At 32.5% G+C, this 24,408-nt stretch overlaps 3 protein-coding genes across 3 annotated transcripts; 2 read left to right on the forward strand and 1 right to left on the reverse strand.

Annotated features, from left to right (window-relative positions):
* Positions 1–3,083: 3,083 nt before the first annotated feature.
* On the reverse strand, positions 3,084–3,551 carry LOC135632527 (formin-like protein 8). The gene has a single exon (XM_065141141.1). The coding sequence runs from the start codon at positions 3,549–3,551 to the stop codon at positions 3,084–3,086; it is 468 nt and encodes a 155-aa protein (XP_064997213.1).
* Positions 3,552–8,871: 5,320 nt separating this feature from the next.
* LOC135633189 (uncharacterized) lies at positions 8,872–9,582 on the forward strand. Its single transcript, XM_065142365.1, has one exon. It carries the CDS (start codon positions 8,902–8,904, stop codon positions 9,415–9,417), a length of 516 nt encoding a protein of 171 aa, XP_064998437.1. The 5' UTR covers positions 8,872–8,901; the 3' UTR covers positions 9,418–9,582.
* An 11,068-nt stretch (positions 9,583–20,650) lies between these two features.
* On the forward strand, positions 20,651–23,268 carry LOC103974871 (beta-glucosidase 26-like). The gene is made up of 11 exons (XM_065141655.1): positions 20,651–20,905; positions 21,011–21,069; positions 21,182–21,257; positions 21,368–21,439; positions 21,509–21,596; positions 21,697–21,940; positions 22,030–22,145; positions 22,230–22,447; positions 22,523–22,554; positions 22,674–22,776; positions 22,880–23,268. The coding sequence occupies exons 1-11, from the start codon at positions 20,686–20,688 to the stop codon at positions 23,158–23,160; spliced, it is 1,509 nt and encodes a 502-aa protein (XP_064997727.1). The 5' UTR covers positions 20,651–20,685; the 3' UTR covers positions 23,161–23,268.
* Positions 23,269–24,408: the final 1,140 nt, after the last annotated feature.

Consider the following 24,408-nt stretch of genomic DNA (forward strand, 5'->3'; position numbering starts at 1 on the left):
TAGAACTTCGAATGCAAACGCTAGAACTCCGTCATCGTTTACATCATGGTGGTGTATGCATGTTCCACTGTTCCGTGGCCTTAACGAGACATATTATGTCGTGTATTAAGAATGAGAGATAAGATGGTGTCGATTAACCCTCCCACCCCACTTGTGACAACCAAAGGTCAAACCACGGCACATGGACATGAAACTATGAGACATCGTTTGGCTTGGGAGTCAAAATGTCGGCAACGCAGGAGGCGTGCGTAAGCAAACGTTTAAGTTAATGAGTTGGTGGTTGTTAAACAGACATGATTTGCGCACATTTTGGAGTTGAATTCTATATACGCACGCCATCTCATTTCCCATGTATTCATACACGATGGAAGCAATAGGAGATTACGACGTGTATGGCTAAATATTGGAGGAGTCTGATAAATAATATTGAGGACCATCAAAAACATAATAAATCTTAAATAGGTTTTTAATTGAATTGGTGTGCCATCCAGCATTGCAGTCATCAATTATATATCTCTTCACTCTTTTATTCCGTTTCTCTCAAAATTGTTGGTGCACTCTACAGTTTGATCGTAAGTCATTCTTCGCAACGAGGTATATATTTCCCATCACAATTTAATGGCTCCCATGTTCTTATGGATTGGTTGAGGAACAACCATGGGCTTTTTATTTTTTTATTTTTGGAAGCCCGTCTCTCATGACAATGACTTTTTTTTCGCCTTAGCGCTCGTTAAGATAATTATGCTCTTGGGTTCTTGGCTCGTGTTGTGATCAATCTCGATGAAAGAGTGTTAGGGGTGATTATAGGAAAATAATCGACTTTGGAGATGGATGCTTCAAAATGACAAGGCTGGAGTTTATGAGGAGAGACCTCTAAAATAAAGATAGCGACCATGAGAAGGGGTTAAGGGGGCATATGGAGGTGGTGAAGTTTCACGATAGGATGGAAGCGATGAGAATAATAACAAGGGCCTCGTGACGATGGTAACAGCTCATACGACTAAGGTAGCCATAACAAGACAAAGACGATCACGAATAAAGTAATCTTATTTTTTCAAAATATATACTAAAAAAAAGAAAAGTTTTGACTTTTTTTTTTTAGGAATTTGTCTTTTTTTTTTTTGAGGAATTTGTCTATGGGTATATATATTTATATATAACCAATTCTTAAGGTTAAAAATGGTATAGATCGTTATTAATAGGATACTTTTACTGCGTGCACGGTCTCTCTCTCTCTCTCTCTCTCTCTCTCTCTCTCTATATATATATATATATATATATATATATATATATATAACATTTTTTTGTTCTTTTGATGAAGTTACTTGCGGACATTCGAAGCTTCATATCCTTGGATCTCGAGAACTATAATAAGCAACCCACTCTAGTTTTGTATATCTAATTAAGCATTCAAATCGATAAAATAGAACATGCAGTTAGAAGGATGCTTGCCATTTACAACATGGGTGGATCGATCACTATAATAATCGAAGGAAACAAGGAAAAAGTGCCCGCCTTCTCCTTGCTTCACTTCTGGTCAAACTTGACGAGCACCAACTAACCCTTCTCGTCATTCATTTACTACCGTAAGACTTTATCTAGAGATCACTGCAAATGGAGAGAGAAGACAAGAGGGAGATCTACTCATTCTCACACGAACAATTCAAACTTTGTGGGTAAACAGAGTGAAGGAATTCAACAACAAAAGACAATGTCTACTAAAACAAACACGAAGGAGAAGCCACTGCAAGCCGCGGAAGACGACGGTGGTGCATTGTAGTACCAAGGGAACCAAGGCACGATTGGGTTTGGAGGGGGAGGCACAGGGAAGTCGATGTAAGGTGGCGGCGGCGGCGGGGGCGGAGGGTAGTTTCCATACTCCGATGTGCTCGGCGGAGTGGGCGGCGAGTCTGTGACTGATGGCGGTGGCGGTAGGCACGGATACGGACATTCCGGAGGTGTGGTGGTGTCCCATGAGACAGACGTCGGAGGATTCGACAAGAGAATTAGAAGGAACAAAAGAGTGGTGGTGGCGTGGAAGAGCTTGGAGAGCATCATTGTATGAGGTGAGGTGGAGGTGCGGTAGGGAAGAAGAAACAAAGGAGACGGCATATTATGGGACGGAGCTCATCGTTTTGTCCTAAGAATTAACTTCTGTCAAATTAACGTGTTCTAATGCATAATTATTTGCATGTAACATATGATACCGGTAATATCATTTGCATAATTATTTCCCTCGGAAGCTAAGAGTTGATAGAATATTCTAACGTCTACGTTGTAAGCATTTGGCAGGGGTCAAGTTTCATGAACTGTACTGATGACAGGTGCCTTCCAGGAGAGAGCGAGAGAGGGGTGGTTGCATGCTTTCGTCGTTTGCCGGTGGATTTGGTCATCAAAGAAACAGCAGAGAAAGGAGCGTGGACTCCTCTATCTCTATGCTTGGAAACTGGTGAAAGAGAAACGAGAGTAACCTCTTCAAGTGATTACTCGCTCCTTTTCTACACTGATTCACTATTTATTTGCATTAAATTAGTTTAGGATAAGAATTCACAGGCACGAATGGTCAAATGAAGCAGGTAGTTGTATTGTCTCGGCAGTGCAAACTGTGGAACTCCATATGAAGCCAGCGGAGAAGACAAGAAAGAAGATGAGAGTGTAGAAAAGACTATTCTGATGATGCGAGCAATTAGGCTTCATTTGACTCGATATGCTCCGGAATTAATGAGGAGACGAAAAGAAAGGAAGATTCTTTACGTCACATCCCTTTTTTTTTCTAACATTGAGAGAAAAAACAATCTGCTTTCTGGATTTTTTTTAGTCTTTCTTTATAGATACCTTATTTTGTTGAAGAAATAATAATATTTCTCTCTGATTTGGCCTCTGTTCTTCACATCATGTTCGAGATGTGTTTTCTTCTTCCGGCAATCATAAAGAACAGAGACAGGACGAGTCGCGAATCAATGAACTTGTGGAAGCAGGATTTCTTCGAATTGAAGGGTACAATTCTGCAATTCAGAGAGACAGAGAGGAGAGACGGAAACGGACAGATCTGCGATGGATGATACATACGTATCATCGTCGCTCTAAAACAACATCGCTAGTAATCCACAGGATATCATCCCCGTCCACCATCCGTGATGAGTCCGCCAAGCCCCCGAAAGAAGGTATTCTGGATCCACCGGGTACACGTTCCCCGGCGTGTAACACGAGTAGCACGGCGGCGTTGGCGGCTTGTCACATGAGTAGCATGGCGGCGATGGTGGCAGCGGCGGCGGCGGGCAGGCCGGTGGCGGAGGCGGCGGCGGCGGCGGGGGGCTCGGAATGCTGCATGGTTGCCCGCACGGATAGCAGGGACACATCATATCCAGCTCCCGTTCCGGTCGTGTCACCGCAACTCCATCGCCATCGCTCGCAGCCACGCACTCGGTCAGCAGCAGAACCACCACGACGGTGAGTAGCATCTTCTCCTCGGACGAGTCCACAGTTGGCCGTCTCCTCGCTCTTCTTCTGTATGTTGAATCTTGCGAGGAAAGGGTCTTCTCCATGGCCATTACTTTTATATCTGATGGGACTGTGATGCTTGCGTCGGCAAACGGCAATTGCATGTGGACGACTCTGCCTCTTTTGAGGGTCAACAACTGAGCTCTCGTTACTTAGTCGTGAGATTCCACCTCTCATTTAACAACAGAAATGCTTAAGATTGAAATATTATGCAATGCTTATCTTTCTACGACATTATTGAATTGGATTCTATGCACAAGAAGACTTATAATAATAATTGATGTAATTAAGCATCTAATATATCTTTATCTAAGTTATTTGGCCACATAATCTAATCCAAGTTAACGGAGTGGTCTCGCTTCTCCACCAAGGAATGAGCAAGTTGGTGGGCGATGCATGTTTAGGTAAGCATCATGTGGAGACACTAATTATTATGGTACCAACTGTCTCTTGGTCTTCTACTCTGCCAACCTGTACAAGGTGGGCATGCCGAGTTGCAGATGAAGCCTTGGCCGGCCGTCTCATGACACGGGATGAGAAGACATTAAATTGGCCATGAAATATGGGTTGGAGCAGTGAGTGGTGAGGTTGCGAATGATGAATGGCTCTTTAGGTGAGAAGCGGACAAAGGGAAGGGATGAAGACGTTTCACCACCCTGCAGTTGCTGTGCCTGGCAGAATCATGCAAAGGACAGGGAAGGGTGGGGATGAAGGGACAGGAAATGGTCGTCCGAAACTTGGAGCTTATCCACGGAGAAAGGGAAGACGACACGCATCAACGTCTTCCACTCAAAGACAATCTCTCCTCCATCCTATATTCTGTCGACTTGCAACACAGGGACAAAGTTGTTCTATTCTACTCTTGGGTCATTGATCCTTACTGCCACCCTCGAGTCTTTCCGACGTTCTGCCAACTTCAAACTATGTTGTCTACATAGAAGTCGATCTAACAAATGATTTCCTGGCAGAGTCGAAGGAATTGTAAGTGGCATGAATGATCCTTCGAAGAGCAAAAAGCCTAATTGCCAAACACCAAATCGAAGACGCACATCTCTGCCATTTAACATTTGGGCTAAGAGATTGAAGACGAAGGAGCAGAGGTCGTCGACGAATACAGGTGTGGCATCGCTATTAAGGATCAGTAAAGCATGACATGACCGATTGGAAATACTTAACCAGTGAAACATAAATGGTAGCTGAGAAGAATCCATCTGTGTTGTGACATTTATTCCCAACGAAAGCTTCGATCGATGGAGTCGACAGGGAAAGAAAGGTAGGCTGGACAATGCAAAAGTGGGAGCCTCTTTTAAGCCTATATATATATAATTGTCATGATTCTAAGAGAAAGAAGGTATTTTTTTATTGAAAAATATAAAGAAAAAGAAATAAAGAGAGATAAACAGGAAAGATTAGTGAGACTTCCTATCAGATGGTCTCCAAATAGTGCTATGATTTTGAAATGAATGAGGAAGAGTCAAACCGGTCCTGCTTAGCATACATGAGATCTAGACACTAATTCGACCAGAAGGGTATATGTCATCTCCTTGTTCATCTATGGTTCAGCCATCTCCATCGTGGTGTGTCAAGAATGTTCCGCTAGTGGTGGGTTTGGAGGATTTGGTTAAGGTTTGAAGTTAATAACTATGTCAAGCGAGGAGTCCCTTGATAATATACTTGAGTGACTTTTCTATAATGTGATGGATGATTGTTAGGATGAGATTATGGCAACAATCGAGAATTGTTATATGAATTCTTCGATCATTAATTGGTTATGAGATTGTGAGCTAAATTGTTAGGAATACGATTATAGAGTAACACATTTGTTGAGTTAGCTTTCCTCTAAGTATTGTATAGCTGATCTTGTGGGGTCAAATCGATACACCCTCGTTAGTGCCACACCACCAATGTCATGAAACCAAGTCCTGTTAGAGTAACAGGGTCAAATCGATATACCCTCGTTAGTTCTATATTGTTATGATCTTAAAGGTATTAGCGGATTCGAAACCGATATCAAAATTATGTTTAACTTATAATATGAGTAAGTGTCATAAGTAATTAAATTGGTAAGCAATAAAAGGAAATGCATACTAGATTTATAATGATTCGGTCATCGCGATCTACGTCCACCCTCGATTCCTTCTCCGTTGAGACTATCGAGTTTTATCGACGATCTTCTTTTTAATGGGTGAAGATAAAGTACCATTATTATAACTCTTTTCTCTTTTTCATAGGTAGGAGAGAATCTTTACAACTCTCTTTTACAAGTAATCATCACACCACCCTTAGAATGATTTAGAAGCTTAAGAATGATTTAGAAGCTTAAGGAGAAAGGAACTCAAGACTTTCAATAAAGTTTACACACTTAGAATCACAAGTATTTTATGCTCTTTTCTTACTATCTTAAACGAAGTATTTATAGGCTCCAAATAACTTCTAAAATGAAGCTAAAAAGTCTTATCCTTAGGTTTTCAGGAGTACTAGCGGTACTATCGCAAGTGGGTGATACTATCGTCTAATAGAGTCTGAGAGACTGAGCTTTGGCAGTACCACCGCTTGCTTGGGTGGTACCATCGCTTGACATAGCCTAGAAAATTATGCTAGTACTACCGTTAGTCTGGGTGATACTACCACTTGACATTGGCGGTACCACTATCGGATTATTCGAAAACGTATTCTTCGTACTTTTCAATTTATAGACGGTTCCATCGTCTAGTCTGGTAGTACTACCATCTAACCCAACTTTATGTCATTGAATTTAATCTTATAATAGGCCCAATTTAATCCTAATTCAGGTCAATAAGTCCTTAATTAAATTGGCATAGTTACACTTAAAATCAACTCAATTAAAATCTAAATTATTTCGATTACAATCATGAATCATATATTGTTTGATATGTCATTGGTTCCTCCGATATTTTGTTTGAACTTTTGGCGCATCATCCTTGCTTTTGACATATTATCCAATTTATTGGCATGATCTCATGTAACATTTGATATTTGCGTAATGTTTGATCTTTCATGCCTGATGCCCGGTATATGACATGATCCACTCTAGTCTAATGTCTAATTCTCCTACTTCAATTGATTTATCTTTTCATAATCGAAGTTAGTCATACATCATTTTTCTCAAACACTTATTAAATCATAAAATCATTTATTGATTTCATCATCAAAATTTAGGATTTAATACATATGATATCTCATCTAAATGGGCATGATGTGTCCCTTGTTGCTTACGTGGCATGCCCCTCGTATTATCTACCTGCATTTGATACATGAAAGGAGTCATGACACAAATTTAATAGGCTAATGATCACATCGAATGCTTTGTGGCCAATTGAAAGATGTTTTTGTTATTGTAAGATACTTTGTTATTAATTTAATAATATCATCTTTATTGGATAGTTTGTGATCGATTCCACCATAGATTAATTTGATCACATTATTGTCGTAGGATGCTTTGAGGCTAATTTAATTACATCCAAGGAATGTTTTATAGTTAATTTGATCGTATTATTATCTTCTTAATCGATATGAGAAGATGAGATTATTTTAAATTCGGCCTTAACTCATACATATATATTATATTAATAAGCAGTTTAGAAGGAATGCCAACCTAATAACTAACTTCCCCATCTCAAAGGGCATCATCATAATTTCCAAAACCAACACGAATATTCAAAATTGGAGTCTCAACTATATAAGCCACCTCATTAGCAATGGGTGATTTCCATGAGATCGACCAATTTATTCTTCTTCCAAATGGAAAACGCGCATTGTGATTAAAAGGTTGACATTACGTGACACGTGCGAGCATGAACGCTGACGTGGACATGTATTATTCATACACGTAAGTCGAGATGCATGCTCGTGAGATGTGCTGAACCAACTTGAAGTATTCGGTTCTGTACTTTGACCTTCATTTGTGTATATATATATATAATCGAACTGGAAAATGACCTAATTAAGCATCGGGTCATTGGACGAACCATATGTTCAATTAATATTATTTTATAAATAAATAAATAATTTAAAATTATATTAATATAGAATATTAAAATTAAATTATATAAAAACAATAAATTGATAATATCAATGAATATTATAAATATAAATATTTGTGATAATTATATTACATTAGATCAGTTTTAATTTATTTCTCACGTCAATCATGATTTGATGATTGACATAAATATCATTTTAAACAAATAAAAAAACAGATTTTAAGTTAAAGATATTTAAGTAGTGTTTTTATTATGTTACAAAATGAAATCGGTTTCATGTAACCCAATCGATACATCGGGTTATCCAAAAATCGATCGAGTCAATTAGTTTATTTTATTTTTTAAAATATATTTGATTCAATAATTAAATCAAACCTAACCATTCGATTCAATATATTTTAATTTTTTAATATATTTGATTCAATATATTTTAATTTTTTTAACCTCTTTGCAGCCTCATGTTTTCTTTTGTGAAGTAATTTATCAGGGACTATACATGGAGTGTCACGTAGGTATATTGACATCAGATAAGCCAAATATGTTCTCCTCTCTCCACTGGCGAATGCCATATCTCATTGTTGGTGTTTGTAGGTCACCACTGTTTCATATGTGTAGTTTGTTCGAACAGCTTGTGCACTTAATGGACAACAATGAGAGCACAAGTTTGTGGTGCCACTTGTGCTTCCTCGAGCCACATACATTCGAACCAATGCTTCTGCAGTCAACCGATAGATCCACAAGCATCAAAGTTAGGTATTTTAATGCATTCTACTTCATTGGATTACATAAACTAACATTGGAATTGGAAAAGGAGGAATCTCGCATGCATCTTCTCTCCCCAGTGGATGTCCACGGGTCGTTCATGGGTCGGAGCTCGGTGACATCGGTGGTGGGTCTCCTTCACCGACCATTACACTAAGTTCTCAGTCATGCGGTCAGATTTCAGACACAGAAGAAGCAGAGCCGCAAGCGTGGAAAACGCTTGCACAAGTCCTCGACACACGATCTCTCTTATTCAACGATGAAATGGCTGCGGAGAAGGAAAATGAAGTCGACAGAGAATGCTTGTGTCTTTCATGTTATTCTATCGAGTCATCCCTTTCTTTTGTGCGTTCAGATCGGAAGCAGATGGATCAGCTCTGGAGTAGTGGTTTCGTGAATCGATCCACTTCTGTTCTCTGTTCAGATTGGAAGCGAACGGAGTGGAGCTTCCACTCGTTGATGTCGGATGCAAGCTGAGAATCGAAATTTAGATGTTCATTATTTTTTATTAATGGAAACTCTAACCCATGAAATCTAATCAATGCTTAAATACATCACATCAATAAAAATTGAACCCATTTATCGTCTTCTTTGTCTCTACGTGTCTCTTGTGGTCCAAATCCGTCATCCCCTGATGACCATGAACGCACGGCTCCATGTAAACGACAGGGAAGCAAGTGCAAGAAACGTGAACCCCGGACCTGCCTTCCTGCTCATCCAGCTTATAAGTACGTACGAGGGAGGGAAGACGTCACAGGAACTGATCGGAAGACTGTCCTTGATGAGTTCCACAAACACGCCCATGTCGATCGGGCTGCTCCACGCGGTGATGTCCCTGGTTTCCACCTGCTCCGCACGCATGGCGCGCGCAGCCAGGAAGCTGTCCAGGCGCCGGTGCAACGTCATCCCTTCCGCCCGCGGGAAGAAGATGGCCGTCGAGGAGGACGCCAACGGCGAGCTGGAGGACGGCGGGGACGGGGTGTGGCGGAGGTCGATACTGATGGGGGAGAAGTGCCAGCCGCTGGACTTCTCCGGGGTCATTTACTATGACGCGGACGGGCGGCGGCTCTCTGAGGTGCCGACGCAGCGCTCGCCGCTAAGGAGCCCCTTGCCTTCCTTGCCGCTGAAGGCTCCGATGACCGCCAATTAGTCACAGTTTCTACATGAACGCCGTCAGTGTCTCCTTTCTCTCTCTCTGTTCTCATCCGAATCCTCTCCATGTTCTCTCCTCCGATCGTCTTTTGACCTGCTCAAATAGACGAAGCTTCAGCCCTCGGTTTGAGTCTACATGGAAAATTACCTGTTTGAATTGCTATCTTTTCCTGCCGACTGCAAACAGGAGGAATTAGTCTGTCCGGAGACATCTCCGGTGAACCAAAGCGTGATTTCTGCTCCTGTGTTTGTTATTACGGCTCGAAAGAGCTCAATATGTCATAACGAGTCCGATGAAGATGATAATTGATTTTTCTTTTTCGTTCAAGGAGATGATGATCCCTCTTATTAAATTAATTTTTAATATTTTTAAAAATATTTTAAAAATATAATAAAATAATAGTTAACTCTATAGATCCATTCTTTTTCGTGAAATAACTAATATAAATTTATGATTCCAAGTTTAAAACTAATTAAATAATAAAAATTCACATATAATTTCTTAAAATATAAATATGTCTAATTAAATTATAACAATGAGGGAGGGGTCTATTACAATGGGCTGTTGGCCTCCTGTGCTAACTGCTAAGGGAGAGGGCCATCCATATATATATATATCCCAACCTAAGCAGCCCAGAGGACAGCTGTGAGAATTATTTGTGTGGATCTCACTCATCTTCTTCACATCGCACTGGTGTGGAAGAACTGTAAGAGCTGGAGCGAGAACATGTAAATATCAAGCAATTTTCTTTAGGATACATTGATTTCCTCATAAACTGGGAACTCCATGCTTTGGATATCTTTCGAAAGCAATTCCAGAACAAAAATAACAGCAAACAGAAAGAGAAAAGATTCAAGAAGACGAACACCTCTATATTATGGAATCACCTTCATATTTCTTTGTTTCTCTTAATAAACGTTCTAATAAAAATTATTGTTTAGTAAATGCTATGTGCATTGGAACATAGATATATAATAGATAGTGGGCACTTTAAACAACCAGAAGAGGAAAGGAAGAAGAATGTAGACAAAAAAAAAGATAAAATTTGATTCGATTTCACTTCTCCAAAGCCAATACATGCATTGCACACACGACACCTTTGATATCCATAAATGTAAAACATTTGTGAAAATAATCGATGGAGCTTTGTGATGATATAAACCCTCTGATTAAATTACTTCGAAAACTCAAGTTAAAACTCTCTTTTGTCTATCTACTAAGGCTGTTTTGTAAATACACTTTAGGATATCAATACTATAGATCCATATGTTTATCTCGGTCGCATTAGATGAAGATTTTTTTTTCCTAAATGTTGTAATTGATTTGGATCTCGATAACTTGTAATTATAGAAGGTGAAGTTATTTCAATAATCTTGTAAACTACATTTGTGATTACTATTACAAGCATAGGAGGTGGCCATTGATGCATAAGCTATGATTGGCTGCTTCGTTGAAAAATAAATTATAACTGTTATTAACATTAAATTAATTAATCATTCTAACATCACAATTCAATAATTATGATTTATTAATTATAAAAATTTAAAATTAAAATATTATTACGTATCATATACATTATAGTAATTTTAATATTAAATATTAAATATTTTAAAATTTTAATAAAAATTAATAAAAAAAATATCTATTTTTCTTTAAGGAATTGATTAAAGGAGAAGAAAAGTAAATAATATTTTTATATTTTTATTTTAATTATTTTACTTTCATAGATAAAAATAGAAATACATTATTTATTTATTCATAGATAAAAATAAAATTTATATTATTTTTTAAAAAAAATATATTGCTCATTAGGAAATAAATCAATTAATAATATAATTAATTGATAAAAATCTAACTTATCCATGGGAAATCAATTTTAATTATTTCTTTAATCACATTATACAAATAAGGTAGTTTGATACAAAGAAAAATAATAGATTATTACAATAATAAATCAATACCTGATATAATACATCTTCATGGATAATCCAACTATTATCCATCCAAGTAGTTTCCATGCTCACTTATGTGTTATGAAATAGTTTCCATGCTCACATATGTATCTCATGTTCGATTGTTATTCATTCAAGTAGGTCTCAACGTTGATGGATAACTATTCAATCCTAAATAATCCTAAGTTTTTATCCATTCGAACCTCCTAAACTTCTATACCTTCTCTTCTGCATTCCTATAAATGTCTTATGCATAGTCTCTCACTCACATATCAAACTACGTTCAAGATATGTTCCATTCGGTTCTCACCCTTCTTCTCGTGCGTCAGACCTCAATTTGATCATTCTTATTAAATTATATTTTAATTTTTTTTAAAAAATATTATAAAATAATAGTTAATTCTAAATCCATTCTTTTTCATGAAATAACTAATATAAATTTATGATTCCAAATTTAAAACTAACTAAATAATAAAAATTCACATATAATTTTTTAAAATATAAATATGTATAATTAAATAAATTATAACTATTATTAACATTAAATTAACTAATCATTCTAACATCATAATTAAATAATTATGATTTATTAATCATAAACTTTTAAAATTAAAATATTATCATGCATAATATATATTATAATAATTGTAATATTAAATATTTTAAATCTTAATAAAAAATATCTATCTTTCTTTGAGGAATCTCTTGTAAACCCTCATATAGGAATAAAGGAGGAGAAAAGTAAATAATATTTTTATTTTTATTTTTAATTTAATTATTTTTCTTTCATAAATAAAAATAGAAATATAATATTTATTTATTTACATACAAAAATAAATTTTATATATTTTTTAAAAATCATATTACTCATTAAAAAATAAATTAATTAATAATATAATTAATTGACAAAAAATCTAACATATCCATGAGAAATCAAATTTAATTATTATTTTTAACCACATTACACAAATAATATAGTTTCAAGTAAAATTGATACTCGATGCTATCCGTTCAAACAAGTGGTCGAAGAACAAGTGGTCGAAGAATCAACCACCTGGTTCCATCTGGTTCTCGTCCTTCTTCTCGTGCGTTGACCTCTTGCTCTCCCTCCTATCAACCAGCAATCCACGCTTTATGGTTGGAGCCCACCAACTAAATCGTGATGCATTTCTCGAGGGCTTCGTCTCGTCTTTAGCACTGCAAGCTCTGCCTACTAAGTTGAGGGCATGGCGCTCAAGGGCGACAGAGGACTGAGCATATGGGTTGCATTCGTTAGGGTTTTGGGTATCATGTAATCTTTCTCTTTCTCTTTTACTTCACCTTCTTCACTGAAATGATTTAATATTTTTCCTTGAAGGATTTCTATTCGTGTGTGTTGGTTGAAGGATTTCTATTCGTATGATATCAACATCACAAAGAAGTTCAACTTTGATGCATATCGATTCTCGATCTCGATTTTTCTAAGTACTGGAAACATATTTTTCTATTATTTTTTTATCATCCGTTACTCATCTTTAAAAAGTAGCATTGGAGTCTCTACATATAAAAAATAATATTTAACCCTGATTCTTCTTACATTGTTAATTTCATCGATAAAAAAATAACATGTATTGTCACATGCAAAAAGATTGTGAATGAAAAGGATAAAATTTACAACATGCGAGTAGCGAGCGAGGAGGAAATTAAAATTTTATATAAAATTAATAATTTAAAAGATAATAACGAAAGGAGAGAACCTATATCGTATTTCTACTCTACACATTCCTTTTAACAATGGATGGAAGAAAACTCTAATTATCACATCAAGAAGTAATATGATAAAATATTATAACAGACTTCCATTGTATCATCAACCTAATCTAAAACGTGAGTTAAAAAATGCTTGACCATATAGGTTGATCTATCTAACCAATCTAACTTGAGTCTGACCTCGATTTGATTCCTTTTATTAAATTAATTTTTAATATTTTTAAAAATATTATAAAATATTATAAATAATAGTTTAACTCAAAATCCATTCTTTTTCATGAAATAACTAATATAAATTTTTGATTCCAAGTTTAAAACTAATTAAATAATAAAAATTCACATATAATTTCTTAAAACATAAATATGTCTAATTAAATAAATTATAAATATTATTAACATTAAATTAGCTAATCATTCTAACATCATAATTCAATAATTATAATTTATTAATCATAAAATTTTAAAATTAAAATATTATTATGTATCATATACATTATAGTAATTTTAATATTAAATATTTTAAAATCTTAATAAAAATTAATAAAAAAATCTATCTTTCTCCGAAATCTCTTTCAACTCTCACATAGGAATAAAGGAGAAGAAAAGTAAATAATATTTTTAATTTAATTATTTTATTTTCATAGATAAAAATAGAAATATTTATTTATTTATTCACATATAAAATATAAATTTTATATTATTTAAAAAACATATTGCTCATTAAGAATCAAATCAATTAATAATATAATTAATTGACAAAAATTCTAACTTATCCATAGGAAATCAAATTTAATTATTTCTTCAACCATATTAAACAAACAAGTTAGTTTGATACATGTTAAGAAATAAAAATAATGGATGATTAAAATAATAAATTGATACTCGATAAAACAAATCTTATAACCCAGCTATTATCGGTCTAAGTAGTTCCCATATATGTCCCTCATGTCGAGCTACTCTTTATAAAAGTAGGTCTCAACGAAGGTTGACGAATCAATTGTTCAATACCAAATATCCTGAGTTCTCATGTACTTGAACCTCTTGAACTTCTATACCTTTTGCTATTCTGCCCTCTTATAAATATCTTCTGCATATTCTCTCACCCACATCATCAGACTATGTTCAAGATGTGTTCTATTCGGTTTTCATCCTGCTTCTCATGCGTTAGACCTTAGTTTGATTCCTCTTATTAAATTAGTTTTTAATAATTTTTAAAAATATTATAAAATAATAGTTAACTCTAGATCCATCTTTTTCATGAAATAACTAATATAAATATATGATTCCAAGTTTAAAACTAATTAAATACTAAGAATTCATATATAATTTCTTAAAACATATATATGTATAATTAAATAAATTATAACTATTATAAACATTAAATTAACTAATCATTCTAACATCACAATTCAATGATTATGATTTATTAATAATAAAATTTTAAAATTAATATTATTATGTATCATATACATTATAATAATTTTAATATTAAATATTTTAAAATCTTAATAAAAATTAATAAAAAGTATCTATCTTTCTTCTACAAATCTCTTTACAACTATCATATATGATTAAAGGAAAAGAAAAATAAATAATATTTTTTATTTTTTATTTAATTATTTTCCTTTCATAGATAAAAATAGAAATATATTATTTATTTATTCAAAACAAAAATAAAATTTTATATTATTTTTTTAAAAAAAATATATTACTCATTAGGAAATAAATCAATTAATAATATAATTAATTGACAAAAATTATAACTTATACACAGGATATCAAATTTAATTTTTTTTTAACCACATTACACAAATAAAGTAGTTTGATACATGTTAAGAAAGAAAAATAATGGATGATTACAATAATAAATCAATACCTGATAGAACAAATTTTCATAGATAATCTAGCTATTTTCCATCCAAGTAGTTCCCATGCTCACATACGTGCTACTTGTCCACCGTTATGCATTCAAATAGTTCTCATGCTCACATACGTACCTTATGTTTGGTTCTCATGCTCACATACGTACCTTATGTTTGGTTGTTATCCGTTAAGTAGGTCTCAATGAGGGTTGATAGATTAACCGTTCAATCCCAAATAATCCTGAGTTCTTATCTATTCGAACCTTCTAAACTTCTATGCCTTTCGCTCTTTTGCCTTCCTATAAATATCTTCTGCATAGTCTCCCACCAACATAATCAGACTATGTTCAAGATATGTTTTATTCGGTTCTTGGATATCCTTCTTCTCATGCGTTAGACCTCAATTTGATCCATCTCATTAAATTAGATTTTAATATTTTTTAAAATATTATAAAATAATAGTTAACTCTAAATCTATTCTTATTCATGAAATAACAAATATAAATTTATGATTTCAAGTTTAAAACTAATTAAATAATAAAAATTCACATATAATTTTTTAAAACATAAATATGTCTAATTAAATAAATTATAACTATTATTAACATTAAATTAACTAATCATTCTAACATCATTATTCAATAACTATGATTTATTAATCATTAAATTTTAAAATTAAAATAATATTATGTATCATATATATTATAATAATTTTAATATTAAATATTTTAAAATCTTAATAAAAATTATCTATCTTTCTTCGAGGAATCTCTTATCAACTACCTATAGCAATTCTTAGGTTTCGATCTCTCATTACTAATGTGAACATGGTAACATCTCATGCTTTAAGAAGATATCAACATCACGAAGAAGTTCAAATTTGATGTATATCGGTTCTCAATCTCTTGGAGCAGGATTTTTCCAAGTATTGGAAACATATTTTTCTATTATTTTTTTATCATCCATTACTCAACTTTAAAAAATAGAATTGGAGTCTCTACATATAAAAAGATAAAATATTTAACCCCAATTCTTCTTACATTGTTAATTTCATCGATAAAAAAAATTGCATGTATTGTCCCGTGCAAAAAGATTGTGAATGAAAAGGATAAAAATTGCAACATGTGAGTGACGGGTGAGTAGGTGTCATAGTTGCATTAGGCAAGCAGGCGCGTGAGTGAGTGACAGGACGAGCAGACGAGCATACGAGCAAGCGAGTGATGGGCGAACAAATTTTTTTGCATGTGACAACACATGCTATTTTTTTCATCAACAAAATAAATAACATAAGAAGAATTGAAGTAAAATACACTTACTTTCGTAAGTGTATGGACCATAATACAACTTTTTAAAATATAGATACTGGGATGCTAATCATAGTTAACTACATGGGATAACTTATAATTACCCCATCAAAAATATAATAATAATTCTTATACAGTAAATAAAATTATGCATTAATCACATGTAACATATCTTGATGTCATACAAAAGATAATAAAAACATATATCACACATTATGGTGTGCTCTCTCAACATCAGCATGAAAATACATACCTTTCAATAATGAAAAGAGAGAACCTATATCGTATTTCTACTCTACACATTCCTTTTAACAATGGATGGAAGAAGAATATATCATATCAAGAAGTAATGTGATAAAATATTATAACAGACTTCCATTGTGGATAACCCAGCATAGTTATAAATACAAATGTTAATAATCATATCAATATTATCAACCTAATCTAAAACATGGGTTAAAAATTGCTTGACCATATTAGCTGATCTATCTAATCAATCTAACATGACTCCGACCTCAATTTGATCACTTTTATTTAATTAAATTTTAATATTTTAAAAAATATTTTAAAATATTATAAAATAATATTTAACTCTAAATCCATTCTTTTTCATGAAATAACTAATATAAATGTATGATTCCAAGTTTAAAACTAATTAAATAATAAAAATTCACATATAATTTCTTTTAAAATAAATATATCTAATTAAATAAATTATAACTATTATTAACATTAAATTAACTAATCATCCTAACATCATAATTCAATAATTATAATTTATTAATCATAAAATTTTAAAATTAAAATATTATTATGTATCATATATATTATAATAATTTTAATATTAAATATTTTAAAATCTTAATACAATTTAATAAAAAAATATCTTTCTTCCAAGAATCTCTTTTTAACCCACACATAAGAATAAAGGGGAAGAAAAGTAAATAATATTTTTATTTTTAATTTAATTATTTTACTTTCATAGATAAAAATAGAAATATAATATTTATTTAATCACATACAAAAATAAAATTTCTATTATTTAATAAAACAAATTGCTCATTAAGAAATAAATTAATTAATAATATAATTAATTGATAAAAATTCTAACTTATTCATAGGTCAAATTTAATTATTTTTTTAACCACATTAAACATATAGTTTGATACTTGTTAAGAAAGAAAAATAATGGATGATGATAATAATAAATTGATATTCGATATAATAAATCTTCATATATGTACCTCATGTTAAGCTATTATCAATTGACGGATCAAATGTTCAATCTCAAACCTCTTGAACTTTAGCCTTCTGCTCTTCTACCCTTCTATAAATGTCTTCTACATAGTCTCCTACCCACATTTAGACTATGTTTAAGATGTGTTTTATTCGATTCTCTTTCTTCTCATATGTTAGACCTCAATTTGATCACTCTTATTAAATTAGTTCTTAATATTTTTAAAAAATATTTTAAAATATTATAAAATAATAGTTAACTCTAGATCCATTCTTTTTCATGAAATAACTAATATAAATTTATGATTCCAAGTTTAAAACTAACTAAATACTAAAAATTCACATATAATTTCTTAAAACATAAATATGTCTAATTAAATAAATTATAACTATAATAATTATTAAATTAACTAATCATTCTAACATCATAATTTAATAATTATGATTTATTAATCATAAAATTTTAAAATTAATATTATTATGTATCATATACATTATAATAATTTTAATATTAAATATTTTAAAATCTTAATAAAAATTAATAAAAAAGTATCCTTCTACGAATCTCTTTTCAACCCTCAAAACAAGAAAAGGAAATAATATTTTTTTTTATTTTTTAATTTAATTAATTTACTTTCATAGATAAAAATAAAAATATATTATTTATTTATTCACAAATAAAAATAAATTTTATATTATTTTTTAAAAAAATATATTGCTCATTATGAAATAAATTAATTAATAATATAATTACTAGATAAAAAAATTATAATTATCCATAGGAAATCAAATTTAATTATGTTTTTAACCACATTACACAAATAAGATAGTTTGATACATGTTAAGAAGGAAAAATAATAGATGATTATAATAATAAATCAATACCCAATAGAATAAATTTTCATAGATAATCCAACTACTATCCGTTCGAGTAGTTCTCATGCTCACATACATGCTACTTGTTCAACTGCTATACATTCAAGTAATTCTCATGCTCACATACATACCTCACGTTTGGTTGTTATCATTAAGTATGTCTCAATGAGGGTTGATGGATTAACTATTCAATCCCAAATAATCTTGAGTTCTTATTCACTTGAACCTTCTAAATTTCTACGTCTTTCGCTGTGTTGCATTCTTATAAATGTCTTCTGCATGGTCTCCCATCCATATAATTAGACTATGTTCAAGATATGTTCCATTTGGTTCTTGGATATCTTCTTCTCATGCATTAAACCTCAATTTGTCTCGCTTATTAAATTAGTTTTTAATATTTTTTAAAAAATATTTTAAAATATTATAAAATAATAGTTAACTCTAGATATATTCTTTTTCATGAAACAACTAATATAAATGTATGATTCCAAGTTTAAAACTAATTAAATACTAAAAATTCATGTATAATTTCTTAAAATATAAATATGTCTAATTAAATAAATTATAACTATAATAAACATTAAATTAACTAATCATTCTAACATCATAATTCAATAATTATGATTTATTAATCATAAATTTTTAAAATTAATATTATTATGTATCATATACATTATAATAATTTTAATATTAAATATTTTAAAATCTTAATAAAAATTAATAAAAAGTATCAATCTTTCTTCTACGAATATCTTTTCAACCATCATATAGAATTTAAGGAGAAGCAAAGGAAATAATAATTTTTTTATTTTAAATTTAATTATTTTGCTTTCATAGATAAAAATAAAATTATATTACTTATTTATTCACAAACAAAAATAAATTTTATATATATTTTTTAAATTGCTCGTTAGGAAATAAATCAATTAATAATATAATTAATTGAAAAAATTATAACTTATCCATAGGAAATCAAATTTAATTATTTTTTTAACCACATTACACAAATAAGGTAGTTTAATACATGTTAAAAAAGAAAAATTATAGATGATTACAATAATAAATCAATACTCGATAGAACAAATTTTTGTAGATAATCTAGCAACTATCCATCCGAGTAGTTCCAATAATCCTGAGTTCTTATCCACTCGGAACTTTCTAAACTTCTATGTCTTTTACTCTTTTGCCTTCGTATATGTCTTCTACATAGTCTCCCACTCACATAATTGTTCAAGATATGTTCCAATCGGTTCTTGAATATCCTTCTTCTCATGCATTAGACCTCAATTTGATCCATCTTATTAAATTAGATTTTAATATTTTTAAAATATTATAAAATAATAGTTAACTCTAAATCCATTCTTTGTTATGAAATAACAAATATAAATTTATGATTCGAAGTTTAAAACTAATTAAATAATAAAAATTCAAATATAATATTTTAAAACATAAATATGTCTAATTAAATAAATTATAACTATTATTAACATTAAATTAACTAATCATTCTAACATCATAATTGAATAACTATGATTTATTAATCATTAACTTTTAAAATTAAAATATTAATATGTATCATATATATTATAATAATTTTAATATTAAATATTTTAAAATATTAATAAAAAATTATAAAAAATTATCTATCTTTCTTCGACAAATCTCTTGTCAATGCTCATGTAGGAATAAAGGAGGAGAAAAGTAAATAATTTTTTTATTTTTAATTTAATTATTTTACTTTCATATATCAAAATAAAAATATAGTATTTATTTATTCATATATAAAAATAAATTTTATATTTTTAAAAATCATATTACTCATTAAAAATAAATCAATTAATAATATAATTAATTGATAAAAATTCTAACTTATTCACCTGAAATCAAATTTAATTATTTTTTTCACCATATTACACAATAAAAATAAATTTTATATTTTTAAAAATCATATTACTCATTAAAAATAAATCAATTAATAATATAATTAATTGATAAAAATTCTAACTTATTCACCTGAAATCAAATTTAATTATTTTTTTCACCATATTACACAAACAATATAGTTTGATACATATTAAGAAAGAAAAATCATGGAAGATTACAATAATAAATCGGTATAGAATAAATCTTCCTAGATATTCGGTTCCTATCCATTCAAGTAGGTGGTTAATGGATCAACTATTCAATCGCAAATAATCATGAGTTCTTATCCACTCTATGCTTTCCGTTCTTCAGCCCTCCTATAAATGTATTGTCTTGCATCCATATTATCATATATGTTCTAAGATGTGTTCCATCCTGTTCTCATCGTTTGTCATTTTCTTGCTCTTCATATTATCAATCAATCCACGCTTCGTGGTCGGAGTCCACTCCCACCAACTAAACCGTGATGCATTTCCCGAGGGCTTCGTCTTCGGCACTGCAGCCTCCGCCTACCAAGTCGAAGGCATGGCGCTCAAGGGCGGCAGGGGACCGTGCATATGGGATGCATTCGTTAGGGTTCCGGGTATCATGCAGTCTTTCTTATTCTCTTTTACTTCATCTTCTTCGTTGAAATGATTCAATATTTTTGGTTGGAGGATTTCTATTCGTGTGTGTTGGTTGATCGCAGGTATGATTCCCAACAATGCCACTGCTGATGTATCAGTTGATGAATATCATCACTACAAGGTAGAGTAGTCTATGGTCTTTAACAAGTCGCTACTGCCTGTAAAAATTCATAGGTTTCGATTTCTCATTGTTGAGTTAAAGAATGTTAACTTGGTAACATCTCATGGTTCAGGAAGATGTCGACATCATGAAGAAGTTCAACTTTGACGCATATCGGTTCTCCATTTCCTGGAGCAGGATTTTTCCAAGTACTGGAAACATATTTTTCTATTATTATTTTTATCATCCAGTCCTCATCTTTGATCTATACCAATTTTACATCATCCACTCCTGTTAGATAACGACTTTTGTTTTCTAGATGGAACTGGAGAGATTAATTGGCAAGGCGTAGACTATTATGACCGGCTAATCGACTACTTGATACTGCAAGGTAACTTTATACCTTTAACGATCAAAAGAAACAAACGACAATCTTTTTTCGTTCTATTTTTCGTTTCAGGCATTACTCCCTATGCAAATCTCTATCACTACGATCTTCCATTGGCACTTCATAAAGAGTATCTGGGTTGGCTGAGCCCCAAGATAGTGTAAGCCCTTGGCTGCTGATAATGCCTTAATCTATAATGCTCTTTGCATTATAAATCATTGGAGATTGTTTAAGCCCGTCTGATGAGTTGTATCATGCAGGGATGCATTTGCCAATTATGCAGACTTCTGCTTTGAGAGGTATGGAGATAGAGTCAAGAACTGGTTCACATTCAATGAGCCCAGGGTGGTGTCAGCTCTCGGTTATGACAACGGCCTTCATGCCCCTGGAAGATGTACCAACTGCAAATTTGGTGGAAACTCAGCCACAGAGCCTTACATCGTCACTCATAATCTCATCTTATCACATGCAGCTGCAGTGAAGAGATATCGCGAAAAGTATCAGGTTTGGACTTGTGCACACAAGTCATGATTCTGTCATACAACATATAACCATGATCGACATTTGTTTCTTGTTGTGTTCTCTCTATTCAGGTAGATCAGAAAGGCAAAATTGGCATTCTTCTGGATTTCGTTTGGTACGAGCCTTATACACACTCAGCAAATGACGAAGCTGCGGCCCAGAGAGCTAGGGATTTCCACCTTGGATGGTAACAATGCAGCCTATTCCAATTGAGAAAACTCTCAAGTATATACTCTCTAAGTGACCGATTGATCTCTTTCTCTGTTTGCAGGTTTCTTCACCCTCTAACATATGGATACTATCCAAAATCAATTCGAGAAATTGTCAAGGACAGGCTTCCTAAATTCACCGCTGATCAAGTGAAGATGGTGAAAGGTTCATATGATTATGTTGGTGTCAACCAATACACGTCTTTCTACATGAAGGATAATGGAGTCACCAATCCCAAACCTGTCAGCTACCAAGACGACTGGCACGTCGAATTCAAATGTTAGATTTGCTGATCCCTTGTAATAGCTTCATTCTTTGTGTTAACCTTCTTTCTTACATTTCCATATCTTGCAGTTGACCGAGATGGTGTCCCGATTGGTCCACGGGTAAAACCATGCCTTTTCTTCTTCTCATTAAAATACTTTTTCACCTAATCTGTGACTTGCGTTGATCCACACTGACAAGCAACTGTTGATTAACCTTTTAGTAATGGAATTTTTCTCAGGCCTACTCCGGCTGGCTCTACATAGTTCCATGGGGAATGTACAAAGCTGTGACCTACGTGAAGGTAAATTATGGTGATCCAGTCATCATCCTCGCAGAAAATGGTATGAAACATTCTATGTTCTCCTCGCTCCGTTGTTATCACAGTTTCTGATCTCTTGACAACGACGATGATGATGATGATGATGATGTTGATGATGATCATAGGAATGGATCAGCCAGGCAATGTCACTCTACCAGAAGGTTTGCGCGACACAAAGAGGATCAACTTCTACAAGAGCTACATCACTGAGCTGAAGAGGGCGATGGATGATGGTGCGACGGTGATCGGATACTTTGCATGGTCTCTCCTCGATAACTTCGAGTGGAGGTTGGGTTACACTTCGAGGTTTGGTCTGGTTTACGTGGACTTTAAGACGAACATGCGATACCCAAAGGAATCGGCCTACTGGTTCAAGAACATGCTGAAGAGGAAGAAGAATAATTGATGTTAGAGAAATCGATTTCGATGTTGCTTTTGATTTCATAATCAATCAGGTTGTAATTATCCTCTGGTTGGAGACTTTTATTAGAGTTATGACGTTTTCATATGCGTTGGCATCCATTGGCCTTTGTGTTATATTGGTTTGATTTGGTCGGGCTTCGATTGTGGTTTGGAAAATTGAGCTCATTCAGATCTTGAAGGACACTTATAGGATAGATTGCAACGTTCGTTGATCTTTGTCTCGTGATTCCGAGATCTTGGAAGCTTCGAGACCCTCGTATGCACCCTTTTGATTATTCTTTATCTTGATCATGTCTTATTTGTGACAGGGGTTTAGGATTTAGTTCTAGTTTTCTGTCAAATCCGAGATATGAGGATGGGTGACGCAATCCTCGCTATCTTCCTACGCCCCCCTTTAAGCAGTTGGCCTTTTTTTTTCTTGATTAAATCTTCTTTTCGATTGAGCGTCACGTTCTGTTTGGATTCTTTTTTTTTTCTTGGTGATAATTATATTAAATTAGATCTTTTTAAACAAATACCAAAAGAAATTGAAGTTAAAGGTATTTATGTCGGATGCAAGCTGCTCATTGAAATTTATGACGAAATTGATATGTTCATTATTTTTTATTAATGAAACGCATGAAATCTAATCAATGTTTATTGAACATATCATATCTAATCAATGCTCATCGACAAAAGATACACAAGATATCATAATTTAGAAATAAAAAAAATAGAAAAGGATGTTTTCAGCATTCGAAATAATTTTTTCCTCTTCTAAGTTTTGATTCCTTCTTTTTTTTTCCCTCTTTTGAATATGATAATATTTGAAAAATTGATTAGATGGAGACAAATTCATGAAGACGGATAAACGATTAAATTTGAACATACCGTATGTTCTTCCTACGATCAAAACTAACCATATAGTTTTTATTGTAGTAAAAAGAAAGAAAAATAATTTAATTTCTTCAACTCAAGTCAGATTGAGGATTACATTTATGTAGGTTCAGAAAAGAACTGGGCGACGAGTCTCGACGGTGGCCACGCCGCTAAGGAGCCCCTTGCCTTCTTTGGCACCGCCTTCCGAATCCTCACCATGTTCTCTCCTCTGTGTCTTTTGGCCTGTACAAATAGACGAAGCTTCATTTCCTCGCAATAGGATGCGGTGTATCAGAGAAATTAAAATGTTTTGGCACTTCCTTCTATCACGGCTTTCAAGGTCTGAGTCTACAGGGAAATTACTTGTTTGAAT

Source organism: Musa acuminata, chromosome BXJ3-3, assembly GCF_036884655.1.
Source record: "Musa acuminata AAA Group cultivar baxijiao chromosome BXJ3-3, Cavendish_Baxijiao_AAA, whole genome shotgun sequence".
In the NCBI taxonomy this organism is placed as follows: Eukaryota; Viridiplantae; Streptophyta; class Magnoliopsida; order Zingiberales; family Musaceae; genus Musa; species Musa acuminata.

Coding starts and splice junctions, on each gene's coding strand:
- LOC135633189 (XM_065142365.1), top strand. CDS start 8,902: ATGACCATGAACGCACGGCTCCATGTAAACGACAGGGAAGCAAGTGCA.
- LOC103974871 (XM_065141655.1), top strand. CDS start 20,686: ATGTGTTCCATCCTGTTCTCATCGTTTGTCATTTTCTTGCTCTTCATA. Junction 21,941..22,029: donor GATATCGCGAAAAGTATCAG/GTTTGGACTTGT, acceptor CTCTCTATTCAG/GTAGATCAGAAAGGCAAAAT. Junction 22,448..22,522: donor CTGGCACGTCGAATTCAAAT/GTTAGATTTGCT, acceptor CATATCTTGCAG/TTGACCGAGATGGTGTCCCG.
- LOC135632527 (XM_065141141.1), bottom strand. CDS start 3,551: ATGGCCATGGAGAAGACCCTTTCCTCGCAAGATTCAACATACAGAAGA.